Genomic DNA, 18,631 nt, shown 5'->3' with positions numbered 1-18,631 from the left:
CTGCAACTGCTTATAGTACTGTGTGAAATTTCTTGATATTGTTCCCAAAGCCCCAATGACTATGGGGACCACTGAAGTGTGTTTCTTCCAGAGGCAAGATGTTTCAATTGCCAAGTCTCTTTACTTTGTTAGTTTTTCCAATTCTTTCTTTTCAACTCTGGCATCCCCTAGAATTGCAATGTCAATGATCTGGACATTTCTTCATTGTATCACTACTATGCCTGGTGTGTTATGTTCAAGGTGTCTATCTGTCTGGATCCAGAAATCCCAAAATATCTTGACTTTCTTATTTTCTGACATCTTCTCTGTTGTTGTTGTTGTTTTGTTGTTGTTGTTGTTGTTGTTGTTGTTGTTGTTGTTTTACCCCATCTTTCTCTTTAAGAAGAACCCAAGGCAGGTTACATCATTAAGACAATATTTAAAGCTAAAAATAGTAAGTATACAAATGCTAAAATAGATCAAACAATACTACATTAAAAGATGACAAACAAAAGCAACACCAAAAAACACATTCAGAATGCTAAGGCACAACTATCCATTTAAAAACCCCACACAGGCAGCCAGTTTTTAAGGGGAAGCTTGCCTTAAGAAAAAAGCATTTGCCAGCTTGCAGAAGGACAGCAAAGATGAGGACAGTCTGGCCTCCTGTGGGAGGGAGTTCCAAAGTCTGGGAGCAGCAACAGAGAAGGCCCCCTCTCATGTCCCCCCACCAAATACACCTGTGAGGGTGGTGTGACTGAGAGAAAGGCCTCTCTCAATTATCCTAACATCTGGGCAGACTCATAAGATATGGTCTTTGAGATATAAACAAGTTGTTTATAGCATTATAGGTTAGAATCAGCACTTTTGAATTGTGCCCAAAAATGGACTGGCAGCCAGTGAAGCTGCTATAATACTCTCTCTCTCTCTCTCTCTCTCTCTCTGTGTGTGTGTGTGTGTGTGTGTGTGAGAGAGAGAGAGAGAGACCAGACCCAATTATCAATCTGGCTGCCATATTTTGGACCCAGCAAAGTTTCTGAACACTTTCCAGAGGCATCTCCATGTAGAATGTTTTACAGCAATTCAGCCAGAAAGTAACTAAGGCATCTTTCGCCATGGCCAGATCAGACCTCTCCAGGAATGGGCACAACTGGAACACTAACTTTAATTGTACAAAAGCACTCCTGGACACTGCTGAAACCTCAGCATCCAGGCTCAGAGACAATTCCAGCAGCAGGTGCACCTGTGTTTTCAGAGAGAAGGCAACCAGATCCAGCACAGGCTGAAATCCTATTCCTTGATCTGCCTTAAGACTGACCAGGAGCACCTCTGTCTTGTCTGGATTAAGTTTCAGTTTATTTACCCTCAAACAGTCCATTACTGACATCAGATACTGAACTAGGCCTAAAACAGCTTTCTCGGATTTAGATGGCAAAGAAATTGTATGTAATCCACATTCTGGTGACACCGAACTCCAAAATTCTGAACAACTGGAGAAAAAAAACATGTTAAAATATCTTTTATAGATTTATCTGGAAATCTGAGCAGTTTGCATCCAGTTAAGGGAATATTAGTATGACACAAATGTTCTTTGTGTATTGAAATAATCTACAGAAATACTGTCTAGCATGTTTGGGTGTATTTCGCCGTTGGTCGAAACAGGTCAGAGAAAGAGTGGACAACCCTGCTGTGAAACACCAAGCCTATAATGTTTCTGAAATGCCCCACACCCAGCTATTGAAGACTGGTGTTTCATGATGATGATGACAGGTTGCTTTGATGGTGTCCCGTAAAACTTTCATTCCAGAGACAGCCATGAAGGGAAATCCCGCGTTAGCAAGCAAAGCTGTGAAGTAAAGAAGAGGCATTAATAAGCAAAGAAATGCTCCTTAACCAAGTAACGAGCAGGATAATGAGAAGCACACAGGTGAATTGCCACAAGAGGCAAGCCTCGTAAAGAAGCTAACACCCAGTGTTCCTGGTATAAAAAACCCTCTAAAGAGGAGACGACCTTTCAGACTTGGGTGTCCTGGGTCTTCTCTCTCATTCGGAAACCTAGGTTTTCCTTTCCACTATGGCTTCTATTTCCAGTCGCACTTGCGGGTCCCTCAGGGGCTCTTGTGGGATTATGCCCCCCTGCCGACCTGGCAGCTGCCTTCCTCGGCGGTCTAGTTTCTGCCTCCCTCCTCCGCTCCCCAACAGCTGCCGAAGTGGAGGCTACGTGTCAACACACCTGCCTCCTCCCAACCTGGGCTCCCCCTGCGTCCCACCGCCCTGCATTCCACCTCCTCCACGCCCACTCAACTTACACCCTGGGGGTGAAGGGATCCTCAACTGCAATGAAAAAGAAACCATGGAGGACCTGAATTGCCGCCTGGGCAACTATCTGGAGAAAGTGCGCTGCCTGGAAAAGGAGAACGCCGACCTGGAATGCAAGATCCGAGAATGGTTTGAATGCGAGAACGCCTACGTGTGCACCGACTTCAAGCAATTTTACTGCAACATCGAAGAACTCGAGCAGAAGGTAATGAATGGGGCATGAGGGGTGGGGAGGAAGGGAGGACTTTATCCCTCTGTCATAATACCAGAACTCAGAGCCATTCAATGAAGTTGAACAGTGAGGGATTCAGGACTTACAAAACAATGTTCTTTTCTGCATCATGTAGTTCAACAATGGACAAGATGCATTGATGGCCCTCAACTTGTATGGCTTTAAAATAGGATTTGAAAAATTCAGTAGGATGTGGGTATCAATGGAATCCAGTTATGATGGTTACATACTATCTCCAGTGTCAATGGGATGATGCCTCTGTGTGGCGTTTGCCAGAGGACATAAATGGGACGTTGCTATTGGGCTCACATCCTGATTCAGGTTCCCACTGTTGAAAAATGCTGGTCTTTGGCTGGCAGAGCAGTTCACAGAGTTGGAGCTCCTCACCATGGAGCTGGGAACCAAGAGTTTGATTCCCAGACTATGTGGCGTTGGGAAAGCTGCATAGTCCCAAAGCATCCCTAGAAGGGAGGGGTAACCCACCCCTGAGTACTCTGTGTCTAGAGAACTAAAAAGGGCTTCTATGAGAAAGAATCAACTTGATGGCACATCATCATGATTACGTAAAGTGGTCTTTGGTCTGATCCGACACAGTTCTCTTGCATCATGAGGGCTCCCATAAGCAGCAGGTTCCATGGAAACAGGAGGAATTCTAAAACCTGTTATTTGCCCCCACAAGGAGAAGGATTATTTTAGAACATACAATAAAAATGTAAGAATGTTTCTAGTGCTGGCATTTGATTCAGTCTTCCAAGATGTAATGGAAGGTTTATTTCTTCTATCATACAAGTGTAGGAATTGCCATACAGTGTCGGACAAGCTCGTTTTGTCTGCAGCCAGAAGAATGTTACAGGGGTGTTTGCAAAGAAGCATGCTGTATTGAAAGGAGTTCCAAGTTAGCATTACAAAATGTTAGATTCTCTAGATCAATGGGTCTCCAGATATTCTTGGACTAAAACTCTCAGAAGCCTTCATCACTAGCTGTGCTGACCAGGATTTCTGAGAGTTGTAGTCCAAGAACATCTGGGGACTAAGGTTGGGAACCATTGGTCTAGATCTTTAGGTTTAAAACCAAATCAGTGACTCAAGCTGATCTTCACATCCAAAGTAACATACCCTCTTAACAACCTGCTGAGGTTGGCGGGCTTTTATGCCTCATTTTAGTACAGTATCTAAAGAAGGGAGGTGGTTTGAATGGTGAGCTTTTCTTCAGTGGTGAAATTCGATTAATTTTAGCTTCTGGACCTCATGGCCTTGCATACACACATATATTTAGTTGGCTTTACTGCACTGGCTTAAAAATGTGGTCCCACCAGTCTCTAAATGCTACATTGGTGAGGAAGGGTGAAGGATCTTCCTCATCCTATTAAGCAGGGCCCTAGATTTCCACCCTAGACTTCCATCCTGATGGTACCATTGGGTTAATTTACAATATAATTTGACAAATGCAGGGAGAAGTAGGGTGGTTAGCAGAGTGGCAGGCTGTCCAATATTTTCTTGTTTCTTGATTTTTGTCTTTTAAAACATAGCATAGACATATATACACTTAAATCTACACCTAGGTCCTTGAAGACAACAGCCACAAGCAAAATCCATTTTTAAAATGTCAAAAAATTGCTCAAAGGAGGCAGGGAAAGTAAGTTTTTGTTGTGTGCCATAAAGTCACTTCCAACTTATGGCAATCCTAATAGGATCTTAAAGCTATGAGAGATGTTGAATGGTTTGAGATTGCCATCTCACCTCAATGAGTTTCCCTGGCCAAGCAGCGATCTGAACCCTGGTCTCCTGAGTGCTTAAGTCCAGCACTCTACTCACTACACCACACTGGTTCTCAGAAGGAATATTTAGTGACATTTACTCAGCCTTTTGAGAACCACTGGTTGGGACACGGTATCTTATAAAGAACCGCAAATGTGTGTTCATAGTGGGCCCACAGCATCAGCACTCACCCGCAGAATGTTGAACCCCCTCTTATCAAATCCACGTGGATTAAAATGAAATGCATTTGTTCATCTGTTTTGTTTTTCAGATTTGCTGCGTTAAAGCTGACAATGCAAGATTGTGTCTGGGTATTGATAATCTTAAAATGGCTAATGATGACTACTGCACTAAGTAAGATTGGTTCTGGGATAGATCTTGCCATTTGCATCTTGTATGTTGCACTCCCCCATATAGTTCCCACCAAGGTCCCAATAACAAAAGCTTTGGGGGGGGGGAACTTGGCTGAAAACACTGAACACTCTTAGCAATGGCAGCACTCTACTTTTTGATTTACATTGTTATTATTAATATTATTATCATCCAAAAATACCAGGCACAGTCAAAATTATAAAAACATTGACTGGTATTATATAACAGATACAAGTTTTAACCAAAAACATAAGTATCTGTTAAAGATCAGCACAGTATGTATGCTGTTCCTAATATTGCCATTTTTTGTAGCTCTGATGATGTGACTTCTGAGATCTGCAACTGCTTATAGTACTGTGTGAAATTTCTTGATATTGTTCCCAAGGCCCCGATGACTATGGGGACCACTGAAGTGTGTTTCATCCACAAATGAGATGTTTTCATTGCCAGGTCCCTCTACTTTGTTAGTTTTTCCAGTTCTTTATTTTCTTCTTCTTCTTCTGGGTGGGTGGGTGCTTAGTGGAGGAGAAAGATGGTTAGAATAAATAAAATAGTGCGGGAAGCTGAGAAGAAGGTTTCAGAATCTCTATGAACATTTGATAAGCATACATTGATGCCTTAGTGTGTCAACAGAAGATGCCTCTTCACTGGCCACTGAATTCACCCTTGACTTGGGCCTGTGCCTCCGTTTCCCAGGTCCAGACCTCATATGCTGCTCTCTCAGACATGCGGCAGTCATTTCTCTTTTATTCTTTTGAAGGTATCAGCATGAAGTGAGTCTGCGCCAGCGAGATGAGTGTGACATAAATGGCCTTCGTAGAGTTCTGGATGGTTTAACCTTGTGCAAGTCTGACCTCGAAACACAGCTTGAGTCCTTGAGTGAGGAAATGGCGTGCCTGAAGAAAAACCACGAGGAGGTAATCACCAAAACATTTCACATACTAATAATGCTAAAACAGGGAGAATCTAGGACCTTCCAGATGGTGAAAGAAAGCAACTTCCATCACATGTTGTAGCCAACACAGGCAACAGTGAGGGGTGATGCAGTTTGGGGTTTTCATTTCCCATCCCTTTGCTAAAACACAGGCTCAGAGATATAGAATGATGGAGCTGAGAGTGCACAGAGGCCAGATCGTCCACCCTCAGTCCAAAGGCAGGGGGCATCATCTATCCACCAGTCCTTACAATCTAGATGAACGTTCCCCAACTTTATGGCCTTCAGATTCTTAGACCATTAATCCATGTTGGCCTCAGTCCTGTGTGACCTTTGACTGTGATGGTCTAGGTAAAGGAAGTTAAAAGGAAAAGGTAAAGGTTTCCCTTGACAATTTTTGTCCAGTCGTGTTCGACTCTAGGGGGCGGTGCTCATCCCCGTTTCCAAGCCATAGAACCAGCGTTTTGTCCGAAGACAATCTTTCTGTGGTCACATGGCCAGTGCGACTTAGACACGGAACGCTGTTACCTTCCCACCGAGGTGGTCCCTATTTATCTACTTGCATTTGCATGCTTTCGAACCGTTAGGTTGGCAGGAGCTGGGACAAGCGACGGGCGCTCACTCCGTCGCGTGGATTCGATCTTACGACTGCTTGGTCTTCTGACCCTGCAGCACAGGCTTCTGCGGTTTAGCCCACAGCGCCATGTAAGTATGTAGTGCTGGAGAGGCCTGAGGTGTGCAGAGCAAATTTGCTTCGGGCAAGTAGACAACTGCTTCAAGCTGTAAAGGCAAAGGGGAAAATCTTAAAGCAGGGATACGGAACCAAAACTTGATGGATGGAGGATTTCCTTCCTGTGGCCCTTTATGACTGAATGATATTGAGGCATGACCATATCCCCTCATGGCCCAGGGTAGAGTCTTCAGCCTGGGGACTGCTTGACTTCTCTTCCTGTTGCCACATGCAGGAGGGGAAGAAGCTTTTCCCACAGACCTCAGCAGAACAGACAACAAACCTCCACGAGAAAGATTAGGCCGACAGAACAGAGATTCCCTTCCCCTTTTCTTATGGGTTACTAATCACTGTCCCTGAGGAGATTTTGATTTTTAATCCAGTTCCAAGCCCCCAGACCCAAAGAAAGCCCTGTTCTCTGAAGCTCTGCAAAACAACAGTTTTATTGGGGACTGAATCCCAATTAAGCAACCAGTAGACAAAATGAAGGAAATCTGAAAACTCTGTTTTCCATTGTCTCTTCATAATCTCTGCCTCAAAGAGACATTCTTCATCTTTTTCCTTTTCCTTCTTCTTCTTTTTTTCCCCGTCCTCTCCTCCAGGAGTCCTGTGCCCTCCGTTCTCAGCTTGGCAACCACATCAGTGTGGAAGTGGCTGCTCCACCATCCTGTAATCTCAACAAGGTCCTGGATGAGATGAGATGCCAGTATGAGTCCGAAATTGAGAAAAATCGCCAAGAAACTGAAGCATGGTACAGGGAAAAGGTAGGGCAACCAGAAGAAGAGGGCTCTATAACATTTTGGGGTTTTGTTTTGTTTTCAAAAAAGGACCCTGATTTGCACAAAAACACGTATGCTAAAAATGTATGCATGGGTGCAAAATTAGAACAAACACCAGGCAACTGATGTGCCTTCTTAGTTTGCTGGTCAGGTATATCTCACTGTGGATGGGCAACCTCACGTTTTCTGACTTCCACCCTCATGGTTCTTCATTAGAGATGGGATATTTGTATACGTCTCTTGGGGGAGACAAATATGAATATTGCCACCACAGATAGCTGGGCCTTTTTGACTCACCCCCCATTTACTGCTCATGGTGCAGCGTGTGGGGCTGTCATCATTTGCGCCAGTCGCGGAGGTAGCCTGGACAGGGCTTCCCAGCCTCCCTACACTGCTGACCACTCTAGAGAAAAGGTGGGATGATGAGTCTCCCCACTCAGCTGCTGAGTGGTCAGAGGTGCAAGGAGCCGGGGAAGCCTCATCCGGGCTACTTCCGTGATTGACACAGCGTCCGTGATTGACACAGCGTGAACAAGAATGGCCGTGTGCGTTGCCAGCGGTAAGTGGATTGACTGGTTCTAGGGGGAGGACCGAAAGGGCCAGATGCCTGTGGTGGTGATATTTCTATTCATCTCCTCCAGGAGACGAATACGAATATCTCATCTCTATTCTTCATCTTTAAACTTTGATTGGAATGCCCTTCGAGAAAGACCTCCCAAATGGAGCACATTTTCAAAAGGAGGACTGCCCGGTAAGAAAAAGGACATGCAGTCCCCTGATGTACAGATGGCCCAACATTGGAAGCCCAACCTGTTATAGCTGGAGAAAGTTTGAACCTGCCTTGGCGTGACTTTGTCAAAGAGACAGATGCCTTAGTTCCATCTTGCTTGGATTCTGCAACGTGCTCTGCATGGGCCTGTCTTTTTTTTTGAAAGTGTCAGAAACTTCAGCAGGTCCAAAATCCTGCTGTTCGATTGTTAACTGGGGCTGGGTTCAGGGATCACATAATCCTAAATGACTTGGGCCCAAGCTACGTGGAAGACAACATTGCTCGTGAAGAGAGATGTATTGGTTTTTAAAATCACCAGAGGAGGTCTTTCTCTCAGTCCCATCACCCTCTCGGGTGTCCACAGTGAGCGCACAAGAAAGGGCCTTCTCTGTCACTGCTCCCAAGCTGTGGAAACCACCACCACCCCGTGGGTGGCCAGGCTGACCCCCGCTTTGATGTCCTTCTGTGGGCAGGCAAAGACTTTTCTCCTCAAGTAAGCTTTTTCTTGGTAACTGGCTGCCCAACAGGCGGGCCACTGTTTGTTTGGGTTTCTTTCCGTTCCAGTCGCTGCATCATTTATTTTAATATTTGTAAGCCACCCTGGATTCTCTTGAGGAGAAAGGTGGGGTATAAATATTTTAAGTAAATGAAAACAGAAATACATTTAGATAAGACGCATTTTCCCTACATCAATCCACTTTCCCACCACTCTAATGGGTTTCTTGCCAAGAACCATTCCGCGCAGAACAATGCAAGTCCCTCAGCCCGCCTTTACTTTTTCCCTTCTTCTCTCAGATGGACCAGCTAAACAGGGAGGTGATCTCCAGCGGAGAGCAGCTGCAAAGCTGCCAGAGTGAGATTGCTGAGGGAAGGCGTCGTGTTCAAAACCTTGAGATAGACCTGCAAGCCCAGCAGAGCATGGTGAGTATGAATTCAAAGCGCCTAGTTCAACCCTCACCACTGAATGCAAGTATCTTACAGGTCCATGTGGCGCTAGCACAGATCCTGCTTCTGAGCAGTTCTTCTAAAGGCACAGGAGATAAATCCCCAAATCTAACCCATATAGCACAGGAGCTGGGAAACCTCCGAGAATCTGGACAAGCACTCCCATAATTCCATATCACTGGCTATGCTAACAGGTGTTTCTGGGACTTGGAAAAAATGGGGATCAGCAGTTCCCCATCCCTGATGGCGTCTTATCTTTTCATTATCTTTATTGTATTTACATTAGAGTGTTTCCTCTGTAACAAGCACCACTTCATTTCAGAAGTCTGAGATATGAAGGAAGAATGTAAAGTAGGCGCCAAGACTGTATTGATTAGCAATGATCATTATCCAGACCACATCAAAGGATTATGGATGCTATGTGCCCTTAAAAGTACAACGGGATGGAACAGATGAAGCATGCAGGAACAGATACTTCAAGACACAAATGCCAACTAATGGATTAGGATATTATTTATGTGACTTGAGGGCATAAAGAAGAGAACAGGCCGTGTGCTAACTCATTATGGAGTTGTGTTGTTGTTGTGCCTTTTGATTTACAGAAAGTCACGTAGGGTTTTTCAAAGTATGTGAGATCTTCAATGAGTCGTTTACTATTGTCACCACCAGCCTATTGAGGTCCCATCGCTAGGCGGGGATTTGAACCCAGGCTTCCTTAAGTCCTAGTCTGATACTGTGCACCTGTGGTTCCCAGCCTTGCATTCCCAAATATTCTTAGACTACAATTCCCAGAAACCCTCACCATTAGCTGTGCTGGCCAGGATTTATGGGAGCTATGGGGAGGATGTGCTTTGTTTTCCCCTTCTAATAGTACCTTGCCTTCCCCCGTTCTCAGAAAAATGCCCTGGAGTGCACCTTGCAAGAAACAGAAGAGCGCTATTGCACCCAGCTCTCCCAGCTCCAGACCATGGTCAGCAACACGGAAGCCACGCTGGCCGAAATCCGCTGTGACATCGAGCGCCAGAACTGTGAGTACAAGACTCTCCTTGATGAAAAGGCCCGCCTGGACTGCGAGATCGCCACATACCGCAACATGCTGGAAGGAGAAGACCACAAGTACGTACTCAAAACTAACCTCTCCCAGCAAAATCAGCTGACAATTAATTTAGATTTAGGTTTGCTAAACTCACCTTAGCTGTGATCCCATAAGAATAACCAGCTGGAAGCAAATTCCTGTGAAAACTGTTCTAGAATATATTCTCCACATTTATTTGTTACATTTACAGTATATTCTAGCTTCCCTCCCATGAGTTCACCATTGCACACATGGTTTTCCTCTTCTACACCATAATCTCACAACAGGTTTAGCCCAAAGTCACTTAGTGAGTTTCATGGTTCAGTGGGTACTAAAACCCAGGACTTGTAAGCTTCAGACTTATACTCCAACTACTTGCTATGCTACTTTTAGCATTTGATCAAACTCCAAGAATACTCAGGAGCATTTATGGGAATTCTCCCGAGAACAGGAGGCAAAGCTGCATAGCAGCATGTTAGTACAGTTTCTATATGTAGCTTGTAACATCATAAGTCATATCCAGACATTTTCCTTGTTTGCATCTGCTTGTGGACATTAAAAAAAACATTTGGATTCTGGGGGTGGAAAAAAATCTCCCCGGCCATCTTTCCTGTAAACACCCATGAAAATTGGTATCTTCCCAATTTCCTCATGGTTCAGGGATTATATATGACAGCAGGACATTGGGTGTTGATGATCATGATGAAGCAACCAGGGAGGGGTGAGAATATTTTTTAGTTTTGTTTCTGATTTTTTAAAAAAATCCTCAGCTTCACATATTTCTTTTTATTTCCGTGCACTAGAAAGCAATTCAGATTTTTTTAAAAAATCACTGGGTGTAACAGAGTGACAAATTTCCCTATCCAGGCCTAGAGTTTTATGTATTTTATATACAGTGGTGCTTCGGAAGACAATGTTAATTTGTTCCACGAAAATCACTGTCTTGCGAAAACATCGTCTTGCAAAATGCGGTTCCCCATTGGAATGCATTTAAATCTATTTAATGCGTTCCAATGGGGGGGAAATTGTCATCTTGTAAAAATTGTCCATAGAAAAAAACGTCTTGCAAAACGCAGTTCCCATTGGAATGCATTGAAATCTATTTAATGCATTCTAATGGGGGGAATCATCTTGCAAAGCATCAATCTTAAAAAAAAGCCATCTTGCGAAACGCGGTTCCCCATTGGAATGCATTGAAATCTATTTAATGCATTCCAATGGAGGAAAAAACCGCCGTGCGAACCATCAGTCTTAAAAAAAAAAGTCTTGTGAAGCACAGACCCAAACATCTAGTGAAAATCGCCCATAGGAGAAACCATTTTGTGAATCCCAACAGTAATCGCAAAAAACCATCATCTTGTGGATTAATCGTCCCGCGAGGCAATCGTCTTGTGAGGCACCACTATACTTTAAAACTCCTGCCTTTGAATCCCCAGGTGTTCAATCACACTGATGCTTAATTAGGGTTGCCATTTCTTTTTCCTCAGAGGCTCCTCCACTTTAACATCTAGATGGCAGTAAGCTGCAATGTGGTTCTCTCTGCACTGGTGAAATGAGAGAATATTATTTAAATTCATTTTTGAATCTTCCACCAATATTTACACAATTCTTCATATTCAGAACAGAAAGCACATAGGCTTTAATAATTTGAAGGCAGGAAAAAGATAAAATGTTTCATTCCCATTCCTAGTAGCAAACTTGAGGGGGGGGGGGGGGAATATTGAAATCTCTAGTGGTTTCAGGAAATACAAGACCACCAAGCCTAATCAGATCCTTAGTCCTAACCATTCTGATAACGGTCAATTTAACATGCTGTTAAGTTGATTCTGACTTATGACAACGCTTTTCAGAGTTTTCAAGGTAGAAAACACACAGAACTGGTTTACCCTTATTCTGGGGGTGTCCTGGGACTGCGCAGATGGCCCAAGGCCACACAGGCTGCCTCTTCTTCCAAGAGGCACAGCAAGGAATCAAACACCCAATCTCTGGCTCCATGACCAGATACCTAAACTACTGAGCTATCCAGCCAGCATAACTCTGCCAAGTTGAGGGTTTACTAGACTGGGAAGCCCTTTGCTTCAGCCTCTGACATTTGCTCTTGCACACACATACAAAATTTCTTCCAAGAGACATGATCACCTCACATTTATTTATTTATTTATTTTTAAATCAATGTTTGTTCTTCTTCCAGGTTGCCTGAACGCCCCTGTGACCCTGAGTGTCCAACAGCCATCCGCTCATCTGTTTGCCAGCCTGTTTGTGTTCCCGAGCCCACCTGTGCTCCTTCCTGTCCGCCAACCTGCGCCCCATCTGTGCCTGTGGTTGAGCCCAGCCTGGCTCCATCCTGTGTCAATCCCTGTGGGCCAGTTCATGCCCCGTATGGCCCCCCACCATGTGGCCCATGCGGGCCAGTCTGCCCCCCACCTTGTGGCCCACGAATCAACACCAGGATCTGTCCCATGTAAGCTGTTAGTGTCCAGATCTAAAACTGAAAGGTATCAAGAAACAAAGTATGACCCAAACTCAAAGAAAAATAACCCCCGAAAAGTGTTCTACCCTATGCTTAGAAAACCTCTTATTGGGAGCCATGCAAAAGTTGCACTTCTTCTGCCATTAACATGGTGGCTCTGACTGCTGGTTCCTCTTTTCCCTGCTGCTTTCATGCTTTATGGCAGTGGTTCCCAACCTTGGGCCTCCAGATGTTCTTGGACTTCAACTCTCAGAAATCCTGGCCATCAGAGGTGGTGGTGAAGGCTTCTGGGAGTTGTAGTCCAAGAACATCTGGAGGACCAACGTTGGGGACCATTGCTTTATGGGATACATGGGAGATTATGTGGCTTATTCTTAATAAAAGTTTGTTTTCTGGCATAAGCAAAGTATGATGTCTGGAGTGAGTTTCTTAGGGAAGGATTACGACAAGGAGTACAAGGAGAATTTCCAGATGGAGACAAGAAGAGCTTAAAATAATACCTCGTTTAAACAATGGTCGAAGTTTTTTTCTGGTATCAGAGCTTAGGGTGTAATCATAGAGGGAAATGGTTCACATTTTGGAAAAGCCTAGTGTGAGCAATTTCCCAGCGATCACAGAATGTACAGGCCATTCGTTCGTTTAGTCGTTTAGCCATGTCAGACTCTTCATGACCCCATGGACCAGAGCACGCCAGGCCTTCCTATCTTCCACTGCCTCCCGGAGTTGTGTCAAATTCATTTTGGTTGCTTCGATGACACTGTCGAACCATCTCTGTCATCCCCTTCTCCTCTTGCCATCACACTTTCCTAACATCAAGGTCTTTTCCAAGGAGTCTTCTCATGAGATGGCCAAAGTATTGGAGCCTCAGCTTCAGGATCTGTCCTTCCAGTGAGCACTCAGGGTTGATTTCCTTTAGAATTGATAGATTTGTTCTTGCAGTCCAGGGGACTCTCAAAATCCTCCTCCAGCACCACAATTCAAAAGCATCAATTCTTCGGTGGTCAGCTTTCTTTATGGTTCAGCTCTCACTTCTATACATCACTACAGGGAAAACCATAGCTTTGACTACGTGAGCCAGGAGCTCTCCAGTTCAACCCTGATCCATATCCGAGCTTAGCCTTTTCGGTCCAGCAAGAGGGCTGCTATTTTTTGAGGCTGGTCTGGATGGACGGACGAGTCACTTTGAAGGAAATTGTAACTGCACTGGTTCGTTCAAGGCAAAGTCATTACAGTCCGTTGAGTTGGGTTCAGGCTAACATATAGACTTAGGATAGGGATGTGAAACATGCAACATCTTTGTGAGAAGCTGAGTTGGGGAAATCCTTATTTTATTCCAGCATTAATGTTCCTCAAGTATGGTGGAGGATGGAAAAGGACTTTCTCTCATGTTACAGAAAGACTCAAGTGCCATGAACAAGAAGAGGGAATGATCTTGCCCGTTGCTTGGGGTTGGTCACAAGATGTTTTGGGCCAGCCCTGGACAGATGAATCTATTTCCAGCCCATGTCATTTTCACTGTTTCCTGAGCTGATTCCATCATGTTTCTTCACATTTCTGCCCTCCCAAATCACACAGAAATGTAGTATATTTGAATATCTACTTTTGAAAGTGTTCTCTCACAAAAGAGAGAGATTTGAAGAGGGGATTTCAAGAGAATGCTGTGCCCTAAAATTGCCTAATTAATATATTTTGCCATTTGTTTTAAAGATCCAACTTACCTCAAATTTTGTGTCTGTCTGCCAAAGTACCTTTTTTTGAAGGAATAATTGCATTCCAATCCACATATTACCGTGGTGGGGTACAAACCAGGTTCCTTTTCATCAGAATTTACAAGGGCCTAATTCCTCAATCATCACTGCTTAAGACCTGTTAAATCCAGGTCTATAGAGCCTGTGTCCTGAGCACACTCCTATACTGCAGTGAGTCCTGGACCCTTTGTGCACGGCAGGAGAGGAAGCTGAACACCTTCCATATGCGTTGTCTCCGATGCATCTTTGGTATCACCTGGCAGGACAAAGTTCCAAATAAAGTAGTCCTAGAATGAGCTAGAATTTTCAGCATGTATACAATATTGAAACAGCGCCGTCTACGTTGGCTTGGGAACGTAGTGAGAATGGCTGATGGTCGGATGCCAAAAGATCTCCTGTATGAAGAATTAGTGCAGGGAAGCCGCCCCCGAGGGAGACCACAGCTGCGTTACAAGGACATCTGCAAGCGGGATCTGAAGGCCTTAGGAATGGACCTCAACAGATGGGAAACCTTGACGTCTGAGCGTTCAGCCTGGAGGCAGGCGGTGCATCATGGCCTCTCCCAATTTGAAGAGACACTTGTAAAGCAGACCGAGGCAAAGAGGCAGTCCCGAAACAAGCAAAACCAGGGAGCTGGACAGGGGACAGATTGGATTTGTCTTTAGTGTGGAAGAGTTTGTCACTCTCGAATTGGCCTTCTCAGCCACACAAGACACTGTTTCAAGACCTCCATACAGAGCACGATACCATAGTCTCTCGAGACTGAAGGATGCCTACATGTTAAGACCTGTTGAAAGCAGTGGGTCATAAGTTTTATATTTATTTTAATTGCAACTTCATTCAGCAGCGTGAGCCTGGATCTAATCATTCACCTAAGACAATGATTTGCAATCTTGGATAACCCAGATGTTCTTGGACTGCAATTCCCAGAAGGCTTCACCACCAACTGAGCTTGCCAAGGTTTTTGGGAACTGCAGTCCAAGAACACCTGGGTTACCCAAGGTAGGGAACATGTTACATTATAAAGTAATCTTTGGTGTTGCTGCCACCTACTGTCTGAAGCAGGAGGTCTTGGTCTCGGATTACCGACGGAGGTGGGGAGAGTGGGGGACACAACAGAGGGAAGCACCTTTCAAAACAAATAATGTATCTCATCATTAAGCTCAGAGATGTAACTGCTGGTTGGGGGATTCCGTGAGTTAAGAGTCCAAACAAGTAACTTATCTGGGCTCTGCACATGAATATCACTCTCCTCCCATTAGAATTAATTAATTCCTCCCATGAGTACCCTCCTCCTATTACAATTAAGGAAAATCAACTAAAAATCGAAAATCAGAGGGGAGAGACATTTAATCCTGTCTTAAAAGGTAAAGGTTCCCCTTGACAATTTTTTGTCTAGTCGTGTTCAACTCTAGGGGGAGGTGCTCATCCCCGTTTCCAAGCCATAGAGCCAGTGTTTTGTCTGAAGACAATCTTCCGTGGTCACATGGCCAGTGCGACTTAGACATGGAACGCTGTTACCTTCCCACCGAGGTGGTACCTATTAATCTACTCGCATTTGCATGCTTTTGAACCGCTAGATTGGTGGGAGCTGGAACAAGTGATGGGCGCTCACTCCGTCGCGTGGATTCAATCCTACGACTGCTTGGTCTTCTGACCCTGCAGCACAGGCTTCTGCGGTTTAGCCCGCAGCGCCACCACGTCCCTGGTTAATCCTGTCTTACATCTCATCAAAAAGAAGCTCTACGTTTTTGTAGATACTTCAGGGAGAGCAAGATCTAATAGAAACGAGATGGGGGACGGGAGCAGTCACAAGCAGGAGAACCCCCATTTTTAAGTCCAGCTCAGTTTCTGTTGGCTGGGAGACAGCAAGCTTTTAACTCTTTCCCCACTTTGTTTGCCTGCTTCGTTGGCTTCTTGAGTGTTCTTCCCAACAGGAATACCCTGGTGCAGTCCCCCCCCCCCAATTCAAGAGGTACAACAGAGGAATATGGTGCCTTGGGAATTCCACCCATCCAAAACTTCTGCTCATCTACCTTTGGAGAAGCCACAGGAGCAGAAAGTTCTACCACCGCTTAGGGTGGTCTTCCATATTAAAACCTCTCTGTGTGTCCTTGGAGTGGGGTGCCCAGTTTCTTATGGGAACAGGATCATAGGACTGAAGTCTAAACGTAAGGAAGACCAATCACTATCACATCTTCCCACCCACCTCTCCACTAATCCATCACAGGTTCATTTGTAAGTTTTAGAAGAGGCAGCCATGTTAATCCGTGCTAGCGTATCAGGACAAAAATCAAACGAAACATTAAAAAAAAAATAAAGGAGACAAAAAATTTTGTGGCGCCTTAAGGACCAACTCTTATATTTTAATGCGAACTTTCATGGACAAGTCCACTTCTTCAGGTTCATTTAACCCATCTAAAGAATGGCCAATTCCATAACATTTAATCAACTTACAATCTAATGCACATCGCTTATAGGAAGAAAATAAATATTGGGATATATGTCTTCTCTCCAGCAAGGGAGAAAAACTTGAAGAAAAGCTATTCTCAGATCAGTATTCAGTACTGACGCATGACCACCAGGGGGAGGTAAAGTGCTGTTCAATGTGTGCGAAACTAGATCAGCACCACCTCTTGTGTTTCCACCTAGAAGACAAAGCTCATTGTGTTTCCAGAGATAATAGAAGGGGGTGGGGCTAGTGTACACCCCTCATAAAGTGTGGGCTCCTCACACTTTACTCATGTCTAAATTTAAGCGTAGCTTTTTATTTCAATCTGCTGGAGCGACTGAACAAATATTGGCAAGTGTATCAGCAGACTTTAAAAGAATAATTTTTATTTATTTATTTATTCCATTTATACCCCGCCTATCTGGTCATTGCGACCACATACAGACCTTTGGACTGATCTGTCCGAAATATAACAGGGACAATTTTTTCACAGTTGGCTGGTATATCTCTGCATTTCATGTTTGTATGTTTTATGTGCTGTGAAATCAAATCCAACTTATGACAACCCTTGTAGAGTTTTAAAGGTATGTGTAAGTCTTACCAGTGCCCCACCTCATGATTTTCCACAGCCAAGCAGAGATCTGAACTCAGGTCTCCTGGAACCTACTCTATCTACTACACCACACTGGCTCTCAATTTTCTTTTACAAGTGTGTGTGTGGTGGGGGAGATATGGCTATTTTTGTTTGCAGTGTAGGTAAATGGGAGATATGAATTTCCAGAATTTGCATCTAACTTACCCCAAACAACACTACAGCTGAATTTGGGGCCAGAATCAAACATGAGAAACAGCCCATGAATAGAAGAGGAAACTCCTTAACTACTGCAAGCATCTGAGTGTCACATCAGGAGTTTCACTGTGTATAATGTGAAAGCTAGCTTGCTTTGTTTGAATTGTCTTCAGGATTTAAGAAGCAAGACTTTCAAAGTCTGATTTCACAAAAATACTGTCTCCATCACCTCTCTGTAACATTAACATGCCTCCAACTCTGAAGTCTATTACAGTGGTGCCCCATTTAATGACGAATCAGCATAGTGATTAAGTTTTTGCGATCGCAAGAGCGATCGCATTGCGATGATTTAAATGGTAAAAAAATCGCTTTGCGACTATCGGTACGCTGTTTCGCTTACCGATTTTCACATAGCGATGATTTTAGAACAGCTGATCGGTGGTTCCAAAATGGCTGCCGGGTAAAAAAATGGCCGCCCACTGTGTTTTCGCGCCCATTCCTCGCTTACCGGACAGCGAAAATGGCGTCCGTATGGAGGATTAAAGGTGAGTTTTTTGCCCATAGGAACACATTAAACGGGTTTTAATGCATTCCTATGGGCTTTTTTATTTCGCATAGCGACGAATCTGCATAGCGACGATTTTGGCTGCACGGATTATCGTCGTTATGCGGGGCACCACTGTATTGACCCCAGTCCCTGAATTGGACTCCAGAGGTCCCACTGAGAACTCTAGTTATATTCTTGGAAGGAATTTTTTAGCTGGCATCACTGAAATGACAACTCGCAACAACAGCAGACTTAGCAGATCTTCAGTCATCCATCAATGGTCAGGCCCTACCAGAACACCTCCAGTAGAAATGCAAAGCAAGCTCTAACATTATAGAGATCTCCCACAATCAACTGAACAAACCTGTGGGTGTGTCGTGTGTGCAATAAAAAGCTTTGTTGGATCAACAGCCCCAGGGTGTCAGAACAGCACCCAATTAGTGTTGATAAACAGGATAAAGTAGGCATCTGATTGGAACTCGAAAACATTCCAGATAGGTGGCTCACACCAGCAGGGACAACTGGTTCCACAAATGAAAAGCTTGCCTGGAATCTGGGGGGAAAAACAGGTCCCTAGCAGGAAATGGAGTGAACTTGAACAAGGCAGAGACCTGGCGCACAAAAGAAGGTTGTATTTTGCACAGGCAACAGGTCAGCTTGTGGTGCTGCAGATAATGTTCCATTAAGCATTCCCCTCTGCCAGAAATTCACAAAGAGTGGGGAAGTTATTTT

The 18,631-nt window shown here is 44.3% G+C and overlaps 1 protein-coding gene and 1 long non-coding RNA gene across 2 annotated transcripts; one reads left to right on the top strand and one right to left on the bottom strand.

Annotated features, from left to right (window-relative positions):
- Positions 1 to 1,443: 1,443 nt before the first annotated feature.
- On the top strand, positions 1,444 to 12,769 carry LOC110074843 (keratin, type I cuticular Ha4). Its single transcript, XM_020785510.3, has 7 exons — positions 1,444 to 2,503; positions 4,560 to 4,642; positions 5,421 to 5,577; positions 6,927 to 7,088; positions 8,668 to 8,793; positions 9,713 to 9,933; positions 12,084 to 12,769. Exons 1-7 carry the CDS (start codon positions 2,054 to 2,056, stop codon positions 12,355 to 12,357), a joined length of 1,473 nt encoding a protein of 490 aa, XP_020641169.3. The 5' UTR covers positions 1,444 to 2,053; the 3' UTR covers positions 12,358 to 12,769.
- Positions 6,752 to 15,438, bottom strand: LOC140708435 (uncharacterized). Its single transcript, XR_012088607.2, has 3 exons — positions 14,081 to 15,438; positions 9,692 to 9,913; positions 6,752 to 7,010 (listed from the first exon to the last, which is right to left on the bottom strand). It is a non-coding gene; the product is annotated as an uncharacterized LOC140708435 (long non-coding RNA).
- Between the last annotated feature and the right edge of the window lie 3,193 nt (positions 15,439 to 18,631).

This window comes from Pogona vitticeps, chromosome 6 (assembly GCF_051106095.1).
Source record: "Pogona vitticeps strain Pit_001003342236 chromosome 6, PviZW2.1, whole genome shotgun sequence".
In the NCBI taxonomy this organism is placed as follows: domain Eukaryota; kingdom Metazoa; phylum Chordata; class Lepidosauria; order Squamata; family Agamidae; genus Pogona; species Pogona vitticeps.
This window is presented reverse-complemented; position numbering and strand designations above follow the sequence as displayed.